Raw genomic sequence first — 18339 nt, forward strand, 5'->3', positions numbered from 1 at the left:
ACACACACACACACACACACACACACACACACACACACACACATTCTCTCTCTCTGTAGAGCTTTTGCAATCTCTGACTCAAGTCTGTCTTTGCTTCTCTGACAAGCTGTGTGGAGGGGGCATGAGGTTATGAGTGCAAGGGTGTGTGGAGGGCAGTCTGAACTTGATTCATGATATCACTGATGCCATTTACCTTCCGCTTCTGTAAAGTGGGAAATGAGAAACTGCAACTCACAAAACAACCGGGATTAAGTCAAATGACAATAGCTGACATATCATGAAGATTTGCCATGTGCCAGGTGCTGAACTAAAGGGTTAATGGGCATTAAGTCAGTCAGTCCTCACAGATATATAGAGCATGTATTGTGATTACCACTTCCAATTTTCCAGAAGGAGAAATGAGTCACAGAAATGTTAAATGACTTTTCTAAAGTTACTCAGCTAGTAAGCAAAGGAGGGATCTGAAGCAAACAACCTCACCCCAAAGTTCAGACCCTAGCTCTCTCTGTCTCCACTCTGCCCTAGAACCATTGCATAGAGTAGGCTCAGTATCTCTGAATACCCCATCATGGATCTGTCCCCATGACTCTGAGCCCTGCCAGATGAAAAGTACTTTTCTTGCGGCCTCAGGCTCAGAGGAGACCCAGTTGGAATACATGCAGTTAAGACCAGATCGGATTAAGGGATTACCTATTTCATCAGAGATGCACGTGCACCCTCCCCCACCCCATCCCCAATCCTGCCACACTCTTCACCCTTCCCCCAACTCCCTCTAAGCCAGAGGAGGAAGCTGGAACAGGGTCCTGGATTTGAAATGGGATGGCTGTAAAAGCAGCCCAAAGAGCACCTCTTGCTCTCTTACTATGTTTAGAAGAAGTAGAGAGGATCTCTGACCCAGAGGTGGGTATAGCAGTGTGATTGTATTTGTGGGGGAGTCACATGAGTGAAGAAGGGATTCCACTTACTTCTCCTCCACCAGTTGCTTCTGATACTCCTCGTACTCTTCTCGGCTCATGCCCTGTGCTTCGGCTGCAGACTTGTCTCCATCCCCCTTGTCCTCGCCGCCCCCCAGGCTCCCGGTGAGGTTCTTCAGCTGGCCACCTACCATGGACTTCACCATGAACGCCATGGTCTTCTCTGGCCACCGCACCAGACGCCTGGTTCGTCAGCGCCTACTTCAGCACTAAGTCCCGGGGACAGCTCCGGTTGCGAGCTCGCACCCCACGCTTTGTGCACTGGTCCCTACCTTTCCAAAACCCTCCTCACGGGGGGCGGGGGGCATGCACGGGGCTGAGAAGCCTGGACCACGTGCCTGCTCCTCACTCCCGCCTTTCCCACGTGCCTTCTTTAGCGCCAGCAAAGCTCTGCTGGCTACTGCTGACAGCTGATTAGGGCTTGCGGTGGTGGGGTCGCTGCCCTGGGAGAAGGGGCTGCGCTGAAGTGTGCCTTGATTCCTGCTTCATACCCTCCAATGACCCTCTTCTCCTGGGTCATCGAGGACTAGGACTTCAGCTTGGAGCGCCCTGTAGCAGCAAGCGGCAAATATACCCCCAGCCTTACATACCTGTTCCGTCCTCCTCCTACCCCCACCTCCAATCTGCTGACCCTAGCATCTACCTCAAAGTGCTCAAGGCTGGGAAGTGGGTGAGACCTCAGAAGCGCAAGCAGGAATCCCAGTTATATGGTTCGGTGAGTTTGTGCTCAGTTCCTTTGTCACGTGTCTGCCCTGCTGTCCCTAGAGCCTCAGGGAGTTGGGGAAGGGGAGTGTTGTTTGGGGGTACTGAAAAGATGAGCCAGAAGGAAACACAGGGACTTGTCCTTGTCATTGATGAGTTTAGGGACAGAATTTTGCAGTTATCTCCCTTCGCTTCAGTAATCCAGAGGGAAAGGGTATGGGGTATCTGGCTTTTGGCCTCCTTGCCTGCTAGCCTTCATGATACCCACCCAGAGAAAGTAGGGGGTGAGGAGTAGAGACTATGTGAGGCTGGAAGATAAATGAGGGTATCAAGACAGCAAGAGGAAAATCACCTTTAATATGATGGGTGTGCCAAAAGCTAAGATGTGGGCACTGGCTAAATCCCCCATTTTTTTCCTAGTAAGACATGGCTTTGAGTTGACTCAGGCTTGCATGCTGGGGGAGATGGGTTGTCTCCTCAGAACCCCTATTGTCCTAGGGATGGGTAATGCAGGCTCTAGAGAAAGGCTTCCTGTGGACAGGTACTCCTGAAACCTCTTGTCCAGCTTCTGCCTGCTGTGAGAGAGAAAACATTACTTGAGTCTCCCTTTTGAGACCAAGAATCACACTTGTTTCACAAGACCCAGTGTGTGATAGGCTGCCACATTCTGGGACCTTCCGTGGCTCCCTTGATGTGCCATATAGTCCCCATTTCACCCTGGCATTTGAAGTCTATCTGGGTGGTTTAGTGCCAGAGTTGCACTTCTATGTATAGGTTTTCTTCTTTTGTTTTTGTTTTAGGCAAGATCTCACTCTGCAGCCAGCCCAGGTTTGTCCAGATTTCAGCATCCCTCTACCTCAGCCTTCCAAGAGTTGAGATTAAAGACATTCATTTCTAATCCAGAGCACCCAGACTCCTTGCCCAATCTTGTAAACAGGCCCTGCCTTTTACTTCCACAGTACTCAATGGCTGACTTCTTTTTCCCTAAAGGTTTTTTTTTAATACCCCCCTGCTTTTTCTGATGCTGTCTGCATCAATGCCTCTTACCCATCCTGTCAGGCTGAAAAACTCTTAGTCACTTTAATGACCCAAATCAAATATCTTTTCCAGGTCAATTCCTTGATTCCCCATCCACTCCCAACCCGACCCTAAAGATGAATGAATTGCTTTTCCCCCAACTCTCCAAGCTTCCAGCCACCATAGCACTGGCAACATAAGGTCTGACTATCAGTTTTCAGATGCTCACTCTAGAGTGAGCTCGGTGGGGCAGGACCAGATGGGACTGGGGCTTGAGAAGGTGTCTGTGCTTGGCAAATGATGCATCCCTGGTCTACGTTCTGCTCCCAGCCCTCTGGTGAAGTGGGTAGCTCCTGTCTGAGCCTTGGAGTCCCCGATTTCAAGTTCTACAGTTGTAGATGTTCAAGTTCAACAGAACCAAATTGATACCGGTAGAATGAGAGTCCTGCCCGTGGGCAGGCCCACCTGAAGTTCATGTAGCAGAAGAAGCCTACAGTCTGGATTAGGAGGAAGAACAGGAAGATGCTGGTCCGCAGACATGTGGAGAATCCTGGGAGCCAGCCAGATGGGCGGGGGGCCTTGGCTGTCTTTTTCTGAAAGGGAAGTATGAGACCCTGCCTCAGCTTATAACCCAGGTGAGGGGAGGGGACTTGGAGTCTAAGCCTTGCATGGTCCCTATTTATCTCCCTCAGGCTTGGGCCATCTTGGCTGTCATCTAGGGAACTTGGAAAAAGGGCAGTGTCCAAAGCTGCATCTTCCAATCTCACATGGATCCATTTGTGGGAATAGTTCATAAGACATAGGTCCTGGAGTCAGCAACAGACTAAAAGCTTAACAGACGAGAGGGGAGGAGAAATGGATGCTGAAAGTGAGGGCAAGGGAAAGAGCAAGGAGGGACAGGGACCCAGGGAACACTGACGCCGCCACTGAATCTGAGTGGCTCTTGGCGTGGTCTACCCCACTTGCTTTCTGGTCATCGAGGTGGGCTGACCAAGGTCTCTGGGTAGTGCTGAATGATGGGCCTTCCTCCTGAGCAAGAGAGTGCATAGATGAGATCTGTGTCCTTTGTGCCCATGTGCAGGCACACATAGGTGCCTGTCAGGGGTCCTACACAGATGCATCTGAGCTGCAGGAGGGTTGGGAGAAGAGCAGGAGAGACCAGACCTCAAGGGTGAGCCCCCTGTACCATCTACCACTTCTTACCACCAGACCCCGGAGATCCTTCTGCAGGAGGCTGAGGATCTGTTCCAGCTCAAAAAAGTGATGCTTAGTGCCCACAGGCAAGTAGAAGACTTGTGCTCCTGAAGCCATCCGGGCAGCTGCTTCCCTAGTGGTGTGGTAGGGCGTGGAGATCAAGATGATCTATTACTATTTTTGGTTGTACCCAAATTATCTAATCTTTTCCCATAATCCCCCATGGTCAGCACATGGTAAAGAATAAATATTATCTATAGAGTCCTGCCTTGGGAGTTGGTGTTTTTACTTTAAAACTTCTACCTAGAACCTGAGACAACTTTAGCTTATACAAAGAATTCTCTAAAAAGTGTCTATCTATGTTCCAGGCTCCCTGGACTCTGCCTTTCATCTCTATCCCAGAGAAATTAACATCCCATGCACCAAGATGGAAAATGTACATCCACCGAACCCATAATGAGCATGGGATCTCCCATCCCAGAGCTCCATAGGGGACTGCATAGGCATGGGTGTGCCAGAGTAAGATTCAGGGAGACTAGAGGCAAAACAAGCTCAGACCGCTTCCTCCGAAGAGCCTCATCTTGGCTATGTGCTTCCTCTAAGAACCTCAATCAAAATATATACGCTTGAGGGCTGGGGCAATGGTTTAGTGAGTAAAAGTGCTTGCAAAGCAAGAGCCGGAGTTCGTATTCCCACTACACACATAAAAAGCCAGGTATTGCTGTACGTCCCTGTATCCCCAGCATTGGGGCAGAAATTTCTGATAGAGACAGGATGATGGAGGATATTTTCTTCCCTCTCTCAATACCCTCCTTATCTCTTACCTCATCTCTTGCAGGGCCTGGATCAGTGTCCGCTGTCCATAGAGCAGGGTGCTGACTTTGGCAGTGTTCTATGGGAGGGCCAGCTCTTATCTAGTATCCAGAGACAGTGCCCCTCTCCTCAGAGTCACCTTTCCCACAGATACCTAATTACTTTTCTTCCAGAACCTTTTTTTGTTTTGCTTTGCTTTGCTTTGTTTTGTTTTTGTTTTTCGAGACAGGGTTTCTCTGTGTAGCCCTGTCTATCCTGGAACTCACTCTGTAGACCAGGCTGGCCTCGAACTCAGAAATCTGCCTGTCTCTGCCTCCCAAGTGCTGGGGTTAAAAGCGTGCACCACCACTGCCCCGCTCCCAAAAACCTTATTAAATGGCCACTACACCCTTATTTTTGGACACACTGAATTCCTCTGGCACTTGTTCATCTGGGCTTATAGAGGACCCTCCTTCTATAACAAAGCTGGGATGTTTCTCCCCAAAGGGCCCTCGAGGCTTTCCACAAATCCTTCTCCTCTTAAAGCATGTCCCTGACTCCTTCTCGGGGATGCAGAAGCCCAACCCAATCCTCTCTGTGCCTTTCTCCTAAACCGTGGGCCAGCACTGGTTAAAATCCAGAACATGGCCCCAAGTCTGGCAGAGGGACCTGGGGAGGTAGCTGATGTTTCTGAGGGTGAGTGGAATCAGGCAAGAGGGGTCCAGGGCCTGAAGGAAGATCAGAAATAGCTGGAGTGTGGGCCTCTCTCCTCTGTGTCCCTCCAGCTGCCTAGCTTAGGCTGTCCTGGACTGAGGACAAAGGATTAAACCCTGGGCTGGCAGAGCAACTGGCTCCCCCTGACCACTACCCAGCACTTTGGCTGGATTTAGCTTTCACTCCCCAAGTTGGAGCATGTCCTAGGGAATGACACCTGGGGAAGGAGCCAGGGTGGCAGCAGAGATGAAATGAGGATGCTGGTGCAACTGAGCATTTGAGCAAGTCTTATGCAAATCACACGTGAAGCCACATGCAAATTAGCGCCTAGTCTATTTCTGCCATTTGTCTATAGACCAGATTCCAAATACCTGGCATCTCTTCTCTGCAGCTCAGTCTGTGGCTCCAGGGCATTTGCTATGTGGCAGTGCCCTCTTGCATACTACCCTGCTGCATCCTGTGACCTGCCCACCTTTCCCCCACAAAGCTTGGGTGAGGTTAGAGCTAGACTGTCATTATTCTTTCAAGCCCTTGGGTGGAATCCAGGGTGGCCCAGGGTAACTCACCCAGCCTCCCTCAGGCCGGACTTGGACTGTAGACCCCAGCTGCTGTTTCCACTGCCTCTCAGCCTGGTTCATCTGCCTGGAGAGAGCCTGGAGGGCCTGCAGGATCTGGCTTTGTCTGCCCAGCGTATCCTCCAGATTAAAGAACCTTTCCCCTGGGTGTGGGGCAGGGAGATTGCTTGAGTAGGGCAGTTAATCCCATTTTGGAGTGAAGCATGAGGAACTGTGTATTCTTCTTCTAAGACTTCCCCTGGAAAATGGGTCTTGGGGGGCCAGCAAGCAGGGTGAGCAACAGAAAAGTGTTTTTCAGGGAAACCTGACAATGTAAGGTCCCCAGATCCCATATAAAGGTGGAAGGAGAGAATCAATTTCACAAAGTCATCCTCTGACTGCTGCACAAATGCTGTGGTACACACACACACACACACACAGAGAGAGAGAGAGAGAGAGAGAGAGAGAGAGAGAGAGAGAGAGAGAGAGAGAGAGAGAGAGAGAGAGAGAGAGAGAGAGAGAAAGTCAGGTGGGAGTGGGTCAGAAGGCTCAGCCCAGGTTGGCTTAGATACAGCCCCCTTGGGTTTCCATGTCTCCACTGGTTAATGGACTTCTGGTTTGAAGGATGGTGTTCTACGGCCCTACAACATCCTATGGCCCTACCTGCCTGCTCCCAGGGACTTACCTTCTTCCTGGGCTTCAGAGTTCAGTGGTGGTATGCTATTCTCTCTGGTGCCCAGGGCCAGCCTTGCCTTCAGTTCTTCCAGCTTCCTGGCCAGGTGCAACTGCTCCTCTTCCATGAATGGCTGGGGTGCTTCCTGGAAGAGGAAGACAAAAACCTCAAAGGCAAATGCTGTGAGGGAGAACTGTGAGGGGCAGCCTTCCCTCAGGCCCTAGGAGCCCAGTCTTCCTCCCTACCCATATACACAGGACCAAGGAGGAACCCACAGCTCAACCACCATGTCCCAACAGAGGCCTGCAGCTTGCACATAAGCACTCTGCCTACCACATCCTCATATCCTTCTCTACCCACGGTGAGCCGAGGTCCTTGGTCATTTTAAGCCTTTAGGTATGGTGTTCCTTTAAGCTCATCTCCTCCAGGCATCCTTCTCTCCTCTCCTGCATCCTTCAGACCTCTCCTTTGTGTTCCTTCTCTTCCCCTCCAGCCCTTTCCCCACCTTCCCACCTTCTACCACACTCTCCGCCCCCTACCCACCATGGGCTTTCTTGGTCCTAACTGTGCAGTCCTGGCCTGGCACTCACAGAAATCCATCCTCTGCCTCCTGATTGCTGGGATTAATGGTGTATGCCACCTGGGAAGCCTAGAAGACAAACCCTAGCCCCTTCACTGTCCAGCCCAAGGTCTGACTTGAGTAGAGCTCAGAGAGTTAGCTGGGATTAGAAGCAGGATAGTAGGTCTACTGTGAGTGGAGGTGGTTGAGGAGGGCCGGGTCTCTGAGCTACCTCTACCAGGCAGACATACATGGCTGGCATTACCTCTGGACCTGGTTCCCTCAAACTGAAGGTCAGGAAGGACAGGACATCATGGTCATCTGGAAGAGGGACAGATGAAATGGGGATAAGGAGGTTTTTACCCAGTAGACCATCCATCCAGACCTTACTATTTGTCAGGAAAACAAGAGGCTTGTACGACCCTGAGCAACTTACTTACTTGTTTACTTACTACTTGTCTTGCTTACTTCATTGGGAAGGTATGAAGGTCAAATACACAGTGTGTGGGATGTGAGGGTTGAACCACACACAGCCAGAGTGGGACCCAAGGGCCATGCAGCAGACCACAGGACACAGAAGAGAGCTACTACTGCAATTACAAGCACATACTGGCTGCTTCCCCGAGCATGTTTATAACCATGTTGCTTCTCAGAAACATTCCATGACTCCCCAGTACCCAGAGTCCAAAGATGGAGGTCCTGGCATCCACAGATCCCCACACTCCAGTTGTAGCCTGCTTTTCAACTGTGGGACCCTCCATGGACTCTCTATTGCAAGGTACCCCACTGCTCCAGTTCTGTACTGTAGCTTGTGATGTCCCTCTTTTTACTAGCCTTCAACATCCAGTAAAGTGAGTTTTTGGATATTGATACTAGACTATAAAAGACTATAAAATTCCTCATGTGTCATTTCATTTGAGGCTTTTTTTTTTTTTTTTTTTTTTTTTTTTTTTTTTTTTTTTTTTTTTTTGTGAGACAGGGTCTCATGTATCCCAGGCTGCCCTTTGAATCTGCTATGTAGCAGAGGATAACAGTGAACTCCTGACCCACCCCACCCACCTCTGTATCCCAATTATTGTGATCACAGGTATTCACCAAGGCATCCAGCACCCTGAATGCTGCTTGAGCACTCACCAGAAGAGCTACACTCCCAGACTCCCTCTGAGACCTCAATAGCTTTTCAAAGTCAATGTGGCCTCCTGATGGAGAAGCCAGAGAGGGAGTGTGACCAGCCCAGGCCACTTGGTGAGGAGGTGGTTAATGCCTACAAAGGCACCTTAGAAGCCGCAATCAGGTTTTGCCATCACTAAACAAAGCCCTCTACTCTTACCTCCCTGGTAGGGGTCTCACCTGCCATGGTGCTGGTAGCTGCTGAGACCCCAAAGAAGCCTCCAGGGGCTAAAAGCAGGGGCTCCACATCAACACAGACCTCTTCAGGGTCATTAGGAGTAAGGCCTCCACTCAAAGATACCTGAGGGGTATGGAGGGAGTGAGCTCCTGCCTTTTCCTGGTCCCGGGGTAAGGACTATCCTCTACTCAGACTCACTGACTCCCCAGACCTGAGGAAAGGCAGAAATTACAGAGCTGGGAATCACAATGGCATGAAACTGACGCAGATGTTGGTCTTATGGGAGCCTTGTGATTCTTTGTATTGGTGGGAGATCACGTGTGGGTATTGGTCTGGGAGTACCAAGGACCTCACATGACTGTGAGGACAAGTGTGTGAGTGACACATGGGTCCCAGTCATGGGGCTGTTGGAACACCAGGTACCCTCCCCTCACACTGCAGCTCACCATCCCACCAGAGGCTCCCATAGAAAGAGCAAGGGTGACTCACACGCAGCCTTTGCCTCCAGTAGGTGATCCGAGCTCGGAAGGGGAATGGCCGGTTCCTGAAGTCCCTATGACAGGAGCCAAGCTCCCGGATAGCTCCATCCCTTTGAACAATTGGAATGCAGCCAGGCCACATGGAACCAAAGGACTAGTCCATGGGGGACAGCCCCAGGAGCAACTCTGTCCAAGCCTGCAGTGTCACCATCCCCATGGGATGACCTGACTTGGGACAAGTCCCTGTTGTCTACCTTGAGGTTCCTTTGCCATAGTTTGCTTCCATGGCAGGAGAAGGAGGAATAAGAAAGTAAGTTCTGCTTGGCACTGTCAGCTGGGACTTGAGAGTTCACAGGAGCCAGAGGCCCTGCAAAGAGCCAGAGGCCCAGGCTAACCACAGAATTTCCAAATCTAACCTCCAGCTCATCTCCTAATCTCACTGTCCCTCCCCCTCTCCATCCCTCCTTTCTTTCCTCCCTCTACTTCCCTTAAGCTCCAAGGCCAAGGCCAGTTTGTCCCTTTCCCAACCTACCAAGGTTCAGACTGAGGCAGACCCTAAGGGACCTGTCCTAAAGGCCAAGGACAGTCTGTCTAATTCACCTTTCCCCCAGGGAGGCTCAGCAGGCTCAGGGAATTAGAAGCAGAGTTGAGCCTGAGTTTCTCTGGCGCATGGGTGCACACTATGGGACCTATGCTACCACCTTCAGCCAAAAGCTGGGCAGCAGAGAACAGAGAGAAGCCAATTTGGAGGCAGTGACTGACTGACTATAACCTTGGGCAAGTTCTCACACCTCCCCAAACCCCAGCACTGTTGTCTTTAAAATGAGGATAATAATTGTAGCTACCTCATAACAGTGTTATGAGGGTTCACAAGACAATGTCAAACGTCTGGGCACTGTGCCTGATATACAGTCAGCCCAACTCCATAAATGTCAGCAATTATCTTAATTGTGATGGGCCGAAGGATGTTTGCTGAGACATACTGACAAACCAGTCCAGCCACTTAGGGCAGCCAGCAGGGGAAGGACAGGAGTCCACCTCATCTGGGAGAAAAAGACAACAGTATGACTAGTGCCTGGACCCTCCCTGGGCACTGCTGTGTAGCCACTCAGGTTAACCAGCCTTTCTGGGCCTCAGGGTCCTCACCTAGCAACCCTTGCTTAATAAGGGTGTCTGTGGTGAGACCCTCATGGTAGTTCCAACCTTTGTCACTTCATCTGGGGCTCATGAGCTAAAATGACTGGAGAAAGATGGGGCCATCGCCTAGAAAAGCAAGCACACTCTGAACTGGTTCCTGAGGCCCAGCTCAGACAGGTGGGGAAATGTCCCTAGAGGCAGCAGAGCTCAGAATGAGACATCAGCAAGGGTCTCAGGTCTAGGAGGGGTGGATTCTCTAGGCAAAGAAGTACATGTGATTGCTAAGCCCAAGATTGGGGCGGGGTGGGGGTGGGGGGCCCAGTTCTCTCAAACCCTTACCCAAACTGCTCCTGGAGGTCATGCCCATCACTGGCCAGCACTCGGATGGCAGGGCTGTTCTGCGGGGGAGGTGACAATCGCCACAGGCAGAGTGAGGATTGTGAGGATTAGGGTTAAGACAGGCAGGCAGGAGGCTGGACAGGATATGGCTACCCACCTGCACATCATTGGTGGAGGAATCGAAGTAGATCCCGATGCCATCCCACGAGGCTAGCCCCTCCACAACAGAGCCGACTTGATCCCTGTCCTTGGTGTACCACAGGGTCTGCAAATATGTAGCCCACAGGTCAGGGTCTCTGTAGGACAGAGGTACCTGGGGCCTATCATCTGCTTCCCCAACAGATATGAGTAAGGACCACTCACCACACCCTGGGCTCCCCGACGCCCAGGTCCAGTCACTTTCATCTGCATCTCTACCTCCCAGGAGGGGAAGGAGACAGAGATCTTGCTCCACACAGCACCGCTCCGGTTCTTCATAGATGGAACCAGCCGCACTTCCTCTAGGCCTGGAATGGCGTCTGTGGAGGAGGGCACATGAGGACCACTGAACTCTTTTCTACATCTCTATCTCATTGGCAAAAGCTGAGCCCTGGGAAAGAGCTCACACCAAGACTTTGTCATTTGACACTGGGCTGGCTGCTGAGTCTACTGGGGAAGTGGGGCTAGCACCCAGCTGGATGCTACCCAGGAAAGGTGGCAAGAGCCAGTACTTTGCCGTGTTCTACTTCAGCCTCACTGTGCCATCCATTTTTATAAGATTCCATCTTATGGGACATGGGATGGAGCTCAGTTGGTAGACTAAGCAAGTAGCTACACACATAGCTCTGGGTTCTATTCCCAGTACCCCATAAAACTGAGTGTGGTTGCCGGGCAGTGGTAAAGGTGACTGGTGCCTTTAATCCTAGTACTTGGGAGGCAGAGGCAGATGGACTTCTTTTGTTTGTTTGTTTTTTCGAGACAGGGTTTCTCTGTATAGCTCTGGCTGTCCTGGAACTCACACTGTAGACCAGGCTGGCCTCGAACTCAGAAATCTGCCTGCCTCTGCCTCCCACAGATGGACTTCTGAGGTCGAGATCAGCCTGGTCGACAGAGTGAGTTCCAGGACAGCCAGGGCTACACAGAGAAACCCTGTCTTGAAAAACAACAAAAAAACAAAAAACAAAAACAAATAAAATGAGTGTGGTGCTACACACCTGCAATCCTAGCACTCAGGAGGTGGAAGAAGGAGGATCAGTAATTCAAGGCCATCCTTGGCTATGTAGTCAGCTTGAGGCCATCCTTGGCTATGTAGTCAGCTTGAGGCTGGCTTTGGCTACATCAGACTGTCCTGGGGCTGGGGGATGGCTCAGTGAGTAAAGAGCTTGTATGAGTGTGAGGGACCTGAGTTCAGATCCCAGCATTTACATAAAAGCTGGTCATGAGCCAGGTGATGATGGTGCATGCCTTTAATCCCAGCACTCAGGAGGCAGAGGCAAGGTGTATCTTTGTGAGTTGGAGGCCAGCCTGGTCTACAGATTGGGTTCTAGGAGCTGGGCATGGCAGTGCAAACCAGGCTTGTAACCCCAGACCCGTGGGAAAGAGACAGGTGCATCCTGGGGGCTTGCTGGACAGCCAGTCTAGTTGGAATAGTGAGCTCTGGGTTCAGCGAGTGACCTTGTCTTTTGTCTTTCTTTCCTCTTCCTTCCTTCCTTCTTTCCTTCCTTCTTTCCTTCCTTCCTTCCTTCCTTCCTTCCTTCCTTCCTTCCTTCCTTCCTTCCTTCCTTCCTTCCTTCCTCCTTTTGCACTTCCTGCTCTTCCGGAGGACCTGGATTCCCAATATCCACGTGGCCACTCACAACTGTCTGTGATTCTAGTTCCAGGGGATCTGATACCCTCATACAGACAAAATACCAATGCACAAAAAATAAGTAAATCATTTAAAAAAAGTATCAACTCTCCTGTCTTGAAAAACCAAACCAAACAAGAAAATGAACAAACAAAAGACAGCCAGGCAGTGTTGACACAGACCTTTAATCCCATCACTCAGGAGGCAGAGGCAGGTGGATGTCTGAGTTCAAAGCTAGCTTGGTCTACAGAGTGAGTTCCAGGACAGCCAGGGGTAAATAAAACCACTACCACCACTACCAACAACAACAAAGGTGAAAAGCAATTGAGGAATTTTTATCCTAATGTCAACTCTAGCTTTCACATGTGCAGGCATGCGTTAATGCATATGTATACATACACACACACACACACACACACACACACACACACACACACCACCACCACCACTACCACCACCACTACCACTACCATCATCGATTCTGTCTCCAAAACAGCAGATACCATTTTATAGAAGTGCAAAGTTCACTCTCTCCACTCAGGTGTCCTGTCATGAGACAACAGCTTTGGGAGAGTAAGAAGTACAAGCTGGGAGGCCCCTGAGGGAGCAAGAGTGGCCCAGGAAGAGGAAGGTCTGTGGCAGAAGGTCTGAGGCAGGCTTTGGCCTGGAAGGTGGTGAGGGAAGAATGCGGGCTAGGACATGCACTGGGGGAGCATGTCCGAGGTTTACCCTGGTGCTGGGAGGCATGTCAGAGGACTACCCTGTGACTGGGGGCATGTCCGAGGATTACCCTGGGGCTGGGGGCATATCCAAGGATTACCCTGGCACTGGAGGTCATGTCCAAAGACTATCCTGGCGCTAAGGACTTGTCCAAGGATTACCCTGTGACTGGGGGCATGTCCGAGGATTACCCTGGGGCTGGGGGCATATCCAAGGATTACCCTGGTGCTGGGGGGCATGTCCAAGTTGCTTCATGTGGTGGGGAGAAGAGGGAGTAAAACTGAGGCAGACATGGCAGAAACTGGAGGTGGGGAACTAAAGGCTCCATTCCAACTGGCTCTCCAACACTTTGGTCTACCAACCTGGCCTGGTCCAAGGCCTAGACCCTGCCAAGACTTTCCGGAGCTTGCTAATCCAGCTTGTTTGCTCTGCAAAGGCCAGCAGTGGGTGGGGAAGCACAGCAGTTCCTGAGTCCCAGGAAGCCACCGCTGCTTCAAGGGAGTTGCATTTTTGGGGTTTTGGTTTTATAATATAGATGAAGCTGGCCTAGAACTCCCTAAATAACCAAAGATGACCCCGAGCTCCTGATCCTCCTGACTTCATTTCTACAGAGTGCTGGGATAACAGGCTGTAATCCCATCTAGTTTTATATAGATCTTGGATTTAACCTAGGGCCTTCTGCGTGCCAAACAAGCACTTGCCAGCAGCTAAGCAGCATTGCTAGCCCAACATTTCTTTTTGTTTTTACACTTTAAAATGTATGTGTGCATGTGCGTGTGCGTGTGCGTGTGCGTGTGCGTGTATGTGTGTGTGTGTGTGTGTGTGTGTGTGTGTGTGTGTAGGCCCACATGCAGACCCATATACTGAGGCTGGAGGACAACTTTCAACCATTTTTCAATAGCTGGCTGTCTTCTTCCAGTGTGGGTTCTCAGAATCAAAAGCAGGTTGTCAGTCAGGCTTACATGGCAAATGCTTTTATTAGCTGAGCCATCTCAGCTCTTTTTATAAAAAAGAAAGGATCTTGACAAGCAGCCCAGGCTAGCCTCAAGCTCTTCATTCTCCTGTCTCAGCCTTCTGAGTGCTGGGATTACAGGCCTACACCACCACACCTAGCCCAAGGAGACTTGTGGGAGGTAAGCTTATCTGACTAAGCTCACATTCTCATCATTATGTGGAGTGTCTGGGACTTCACCCCAGACTAGAGCCTGACTCAGTCCTGGGCATCTGGGCTGGGCAGAGAGGAGCACTGGGTGGGGCTCTGATCAACGAGGAGATGAATGGATGGACACTAATCATATCTCATGATCTTGGAGGACATGCCTCTGCTCTCCCTTGTGATCTGTGACCCCTTAGCTTTGGTGAGGCTCTGAGCAGAGCCCTGGCTCTGCCATCCTGTCCCTAAGGCAGCACGTGGCTGTGAGACAGCCCATTGTCTCATTTATCCTCTGGCTTTCTGTGGAGGAGGATCAAAGTTTCTGTCATCTTAGAGCATCTTGGTCAGGAATTGTGCCATTGTTTGGAACTTAAGTCTAAGATAGAAATATATAGCCGGTCTACTTTTCCTCTTTGCCTTTCCAGCTAGGAGGCTCTGAACAAAATTCATGGCTGGGTAAACCTCACAATATATCTCTGTAAATGAACCACGTTCCTGGACTCCGTTCCTGCTCCACTCTAACTCAGAGTCTTTGATGCTTTTCTATTACTTGTAAGATCCTAAATATTGTATAGTTTTTAATAAGTCATCACAGATCCTTCGTGGACACGATTGGACAGATCAGGGTTTGGAAGTCCCTGAGCACAGACCACCATGAGTGGGCTAAGATCCACTCATGTCTGCTTCCGCCTCCAATAAACAGGCAAAGGAAGAGCCTGGTACCTGCTGTAACAAAACAGCTGGACATACAGTGCTTCCCTTCCAGCAGACCTCTCATTCCATGGGATGGAGCCAGTGGGAAAGAAGCTTATCTGTGTTCAAGGTGCCTTGTTCTTGTGCATCTGGGACACATCAGGTGTGTCCATGAATGTACATGTGCATGGTATGGTTTACAGTCCAGAATCAGAGGTCAGAGGAAGAGGAGGACTGCAAATAGAAGCAAGGGGGGGAAAAAGTCCTGGGGCATAGAAATGGCACAAGAGAAACTGAAGCTGGTAGGTGAGGTAGAGCTAGGATGTATAGCATGGTCTATGGCCACCTATCTGGCCCCTCTCCCCTGAGCCTTGTGTTCCTTCATCCTTCTCTTTAGCTCTGACCCTTTGCTGTCCTACATACCCAATAGCTAGTTCTGCCAGTGCCTCTGGGTCCTCCACAAATAAATTCCATGAACAAAGAAAGGATGTCTTGAAAGGTAAAGCAGTGGGGCATGGGGAGCAGGAGACAGGTCTAGGAAGGGTCCTGGGCCACGCACTGTCGCCCCCATGTTACCTCTCTCGAGTAGAGCCCCTCACATCCACTGTCCCTCTGACTACAGGCCCGCTAGCACTCTGGAGGACCCTGGGCATGGCAAGTCCTCCTTTGTTCCTCACCTCCGTGGTGGCTCCAGAAGGGTATTCCAGCCCCAGGAACTGCCAGTCTTGGTCCCTTGAAGCTGAGCTTGTACTCAAACCTGCGTTGAGGATGGGGCTGGCTTCTTTCAGCACTGTGCAGAGCCAGCAGTAGGAAAAGGAGACAGAGGGAAAGTGAGAGGCTCCGGGTCTCCAGCATTGCAAAGGAGCTAGGTTCTGGGCACCTGGACGGATCCTGGCTGTGAGGCCAACAATGGGCTATAGGATGCCACACACAGTCAGGCAGGGAGACACTGGGACCTTCCAGGATCTAGACTTTTGGCTCTATGCTCCCCACCCCCCAATACACACATCCTGTTTCTCTTGCAGGTCTGATCTCAGGCCCCACCCTTCCTCACCTCCACCTGAAGCCTTGGCTATCCCCTGGGCTCCTAGCCAATTTGAGCTTTGTCCCTGTTCTTTGGCTTAGGCCATCTTCCTGTTCTTCCTCTGCTCCTTCAGCTGGTGAGAGGATGGGGTGCTCAGGAACGCTCAGTGCCAGGACCTGCTCTCCTACTGCCCTGGCCTTTCCTCCTCATCTGTTGGTGTGTTTGCGGGTGGCAGTCCTTTGCATCCTGCTTCCTTAAAAACACATGCATAGCCTGCTCTCTGGCTACTCATCCGACCCCTCTCCCCTGAGCCCTGCATTCCTTCACCCTTCTCTTTAGCTGTGGCCCTCTGTTGTCCTCCATACCCAATAACTCCTTCTGCCAGAGCCCCTGAGCCAACCATAAATAAAGGGTATCTTAAAAGATAAAGCTGCTGGGCATGGTAGCATATGCCTGTATCTCAACACTCAGAAGGCTGAGGCAGGAGGACACCTGTGAGTTTGATAAGACTAGCCTAGGTTACATAGCAAGTACCAGGCCAGCCAGGACAATATAATAAAATTTTGTTTTCTTAAAAAACAAAAGAAGTTTACTTGTTTGTTTGTTTTGGTTTTTCAAGACAAGAGTTTCTCTGTGTAGCCCTGACTGTCCCGGAACTTGCTCTGTAGACCAGGTTGGACTTGATTTGTCTGCCTCTGCCTCCAGAGTGCTGGGATTAAAGATGGATGTGGCAGTGGGAGGAAAAGGATGTAGAGAGAACAAGTACAAATGGAAATTATAAAATATCTTGTTTGGAGTCTACAAAATATAAAATATTTTGTTTGGAGTCTAATTTTAACCCAACTGGAAAAATATAAAACAACTGGGGAAACTGGAGCAACGGGCATTTGATGATAGCAAAGAATTATGGTTAAATTTTTAGGTATTTGAGTTATGGTTTTTAAGTATTTAGGAGAAACACATTAAAGCTTTATGGATGGATTTGTATGTCTGGGATTTGTTCTCAACTATCCCTGGGACAAGCACGTGGTACAGACAATGCAAGCCAGACCTGGGATGGTCACTGTTGAAATGGATAGTTGAGGGTTCATTACGTCTTCTGCTTTTCTTAAAGCAAGGTCTCATGTCACCCAAGTTGGCCTAGGGCTTCCTATGTAGCTAAGGATGACCTTCAAGGCCTTACCTTGTTTGTCTGTACCAAGTTCTAAGGTTTCAGCATTTGTCAAATTGTCTTTTTTTAAACTTATGTGTTTAAACAGTATTTTTTTTAAACTTACATTGAAACAGTATTTCTTTGTGTAGTCCTGTCTGTCCTAGAACTCACTCTATAGACCAGGCTGGCCTCGAATTCAGAGGTCTGCCTGCCTCTGCCTCCTGAGTGCTGGGATTAAAGTTGTTCACACCACCATGCCCAGCTTACAGCTGGGTTTTGTGTGTTATTTTCAAACAAAATGTCACTTTGTAGCCCTGGCTGGCCTGGAATGTGGTGCCCACAGCAAGCTGGTCTCAAACTTAGAGACCCACCTACCTGTTTCTTTCTTCTGTCTCTCCTGCCTGGTTCTTCATCAGTTTTATGTGGTGTGGAGGATCAAGCCTAGGACTTTATTCTAGGCAAGACCTCTCCAACTGAGCTACATCCTCACCATGTCTTCTGCTTTCTGTTCTCTCATGCTAGAGATCCAACCCAGGGAGCCCCACCACTGAGCTACACTTCATTCTATTCTTTACACAATTAAAAATACTCTTGAAAGGTAAGAATCCTTCACTCCAAATTCTCCCATCCAGGTAAAGGTTCGTTTTCGATAGCAGTCAATTCAAGTACTCTAATAGCTGTAGTGATTGAGCTGTGCTAAACTGATTATGCCCAGGCTATGAATACACACATTAAAGGACATGCTAAAGGAAATCACTGTGCCATGCTCAACCACCTCCACGCTGGCGGTGTGGCGGCGGGGGGGCTGGGGGGAAGGGTTGGGATTCTCCTACAGCTGTTTCCTGACTCTGGCCTCTATCCAAGCAAGGTATTGTGAATCATTTCCTTGGCGTTCTAACAAACCACCCCGATGGAAGTTCATTGAAATTTAGTAAATAATTCTGAAGACTCGGGGAATTCTGAAGGCTCCTTAGGTCGCCATTTCTAGAGGTAGGCTCATTAAGACTTACGAAATACACAATCCAGAACACTCAGGAACTCCCTGAAACTGACCAGATACAATAGGGCCCTCAAGGTTATAAGGATGAACTGTTCAGGAGGTTCAGACTGGTAGAGCTGCCTGGAAGACACTGATCTGTGGAGTTCTTGCAAGTTGTGCAGCAAGCTCCAGGGCTCAGGTTTTCATGAGCTGTCATCCATGTGCTGATACAGTTGCGTTTGAGTCGTTCTTCTTCCTGTCAATGACCCCTGACTCATACTCCTGAAAGTAGATAGGAGCTGCTCTGTAG

General features: G+C 50.0%; 2 protein-coding genes across 3 annotated transcripts in view; both read right to left on the reverse strand.

Annotated features, from left to right (window-relative positions):
• The window catches only part of Cplx3 (complexin 3), a 4574-nt gene extending 3371 nt beyond the window's left edge, over positions 1-1203 (reverse strand). The window contains exon 1 of the mRNA XM_031343136.1: positions 966-1203. Within this exon, the coding sequence (XP_031198996.1) occupies positions 966-1129 (164 nt within the window). The 5' untranslated portion in view covers positions 1130-1203. The remainder of the gene's footprint in view (positions 1-965) is intronic.
• Positions 1204-2118: 915 nt separating this feature from the next.
• Lman1l (lectin, mannose binding 1 like) lies at positions 2119-16508 on the reverse strand. Of its 2 annotated transcripts, none has more exons than XM_031343119.1 (13): positions 15551-16508; positions 10846-11000; positions 10640-10747; positions 10483-10541; positions 9017-9116; positions 8530-8650; positions 7445-7500; positions 6633-6765; positions 5960-6111; positions 4712-4779; positions 3897-4020; positions 3159-3286; positions 2119-2248 (listed from the first exon to the last, which is right to left on the reverse strand). In XM_031343119.1, the coding sequence occupies exons 1-13, from the start codon at positions 15726-15728 to the stop codon at positions 2119-2121; spliced, it is 1512 nt and encodes a 503-aa protein (XP_031198979.1). In that variant the 5' UTR covers positions 15729-16508. The 2 variants fall into 2 exon arrangements, with proteins under 2 accessions (XP_031198979.1, XP_031198978.1); XM_031343118.1 differs by having other exon boundaries at positions 2119-2251.
• Between the last annotated feature and the right edge of the window lie 1831 nt (positions 16509-18339).

The sequence above is a fragment of the Mastomys coucha genome, unplaced genomic scaffold (genome assembly GCF_008632895.1).
Source record: "Mastomys coucha isolate ucsf_1 unplaced genomic scaffold, UCSF_Mcou_1 pScaffold23, whole genome shotgun sequence".
NCBI classification, from domain to species: Eukaryota; Metazoa; Chordata; class Mammalia; order Rodentia; family Muridae; genus Mastomys; species Mastomys coucha.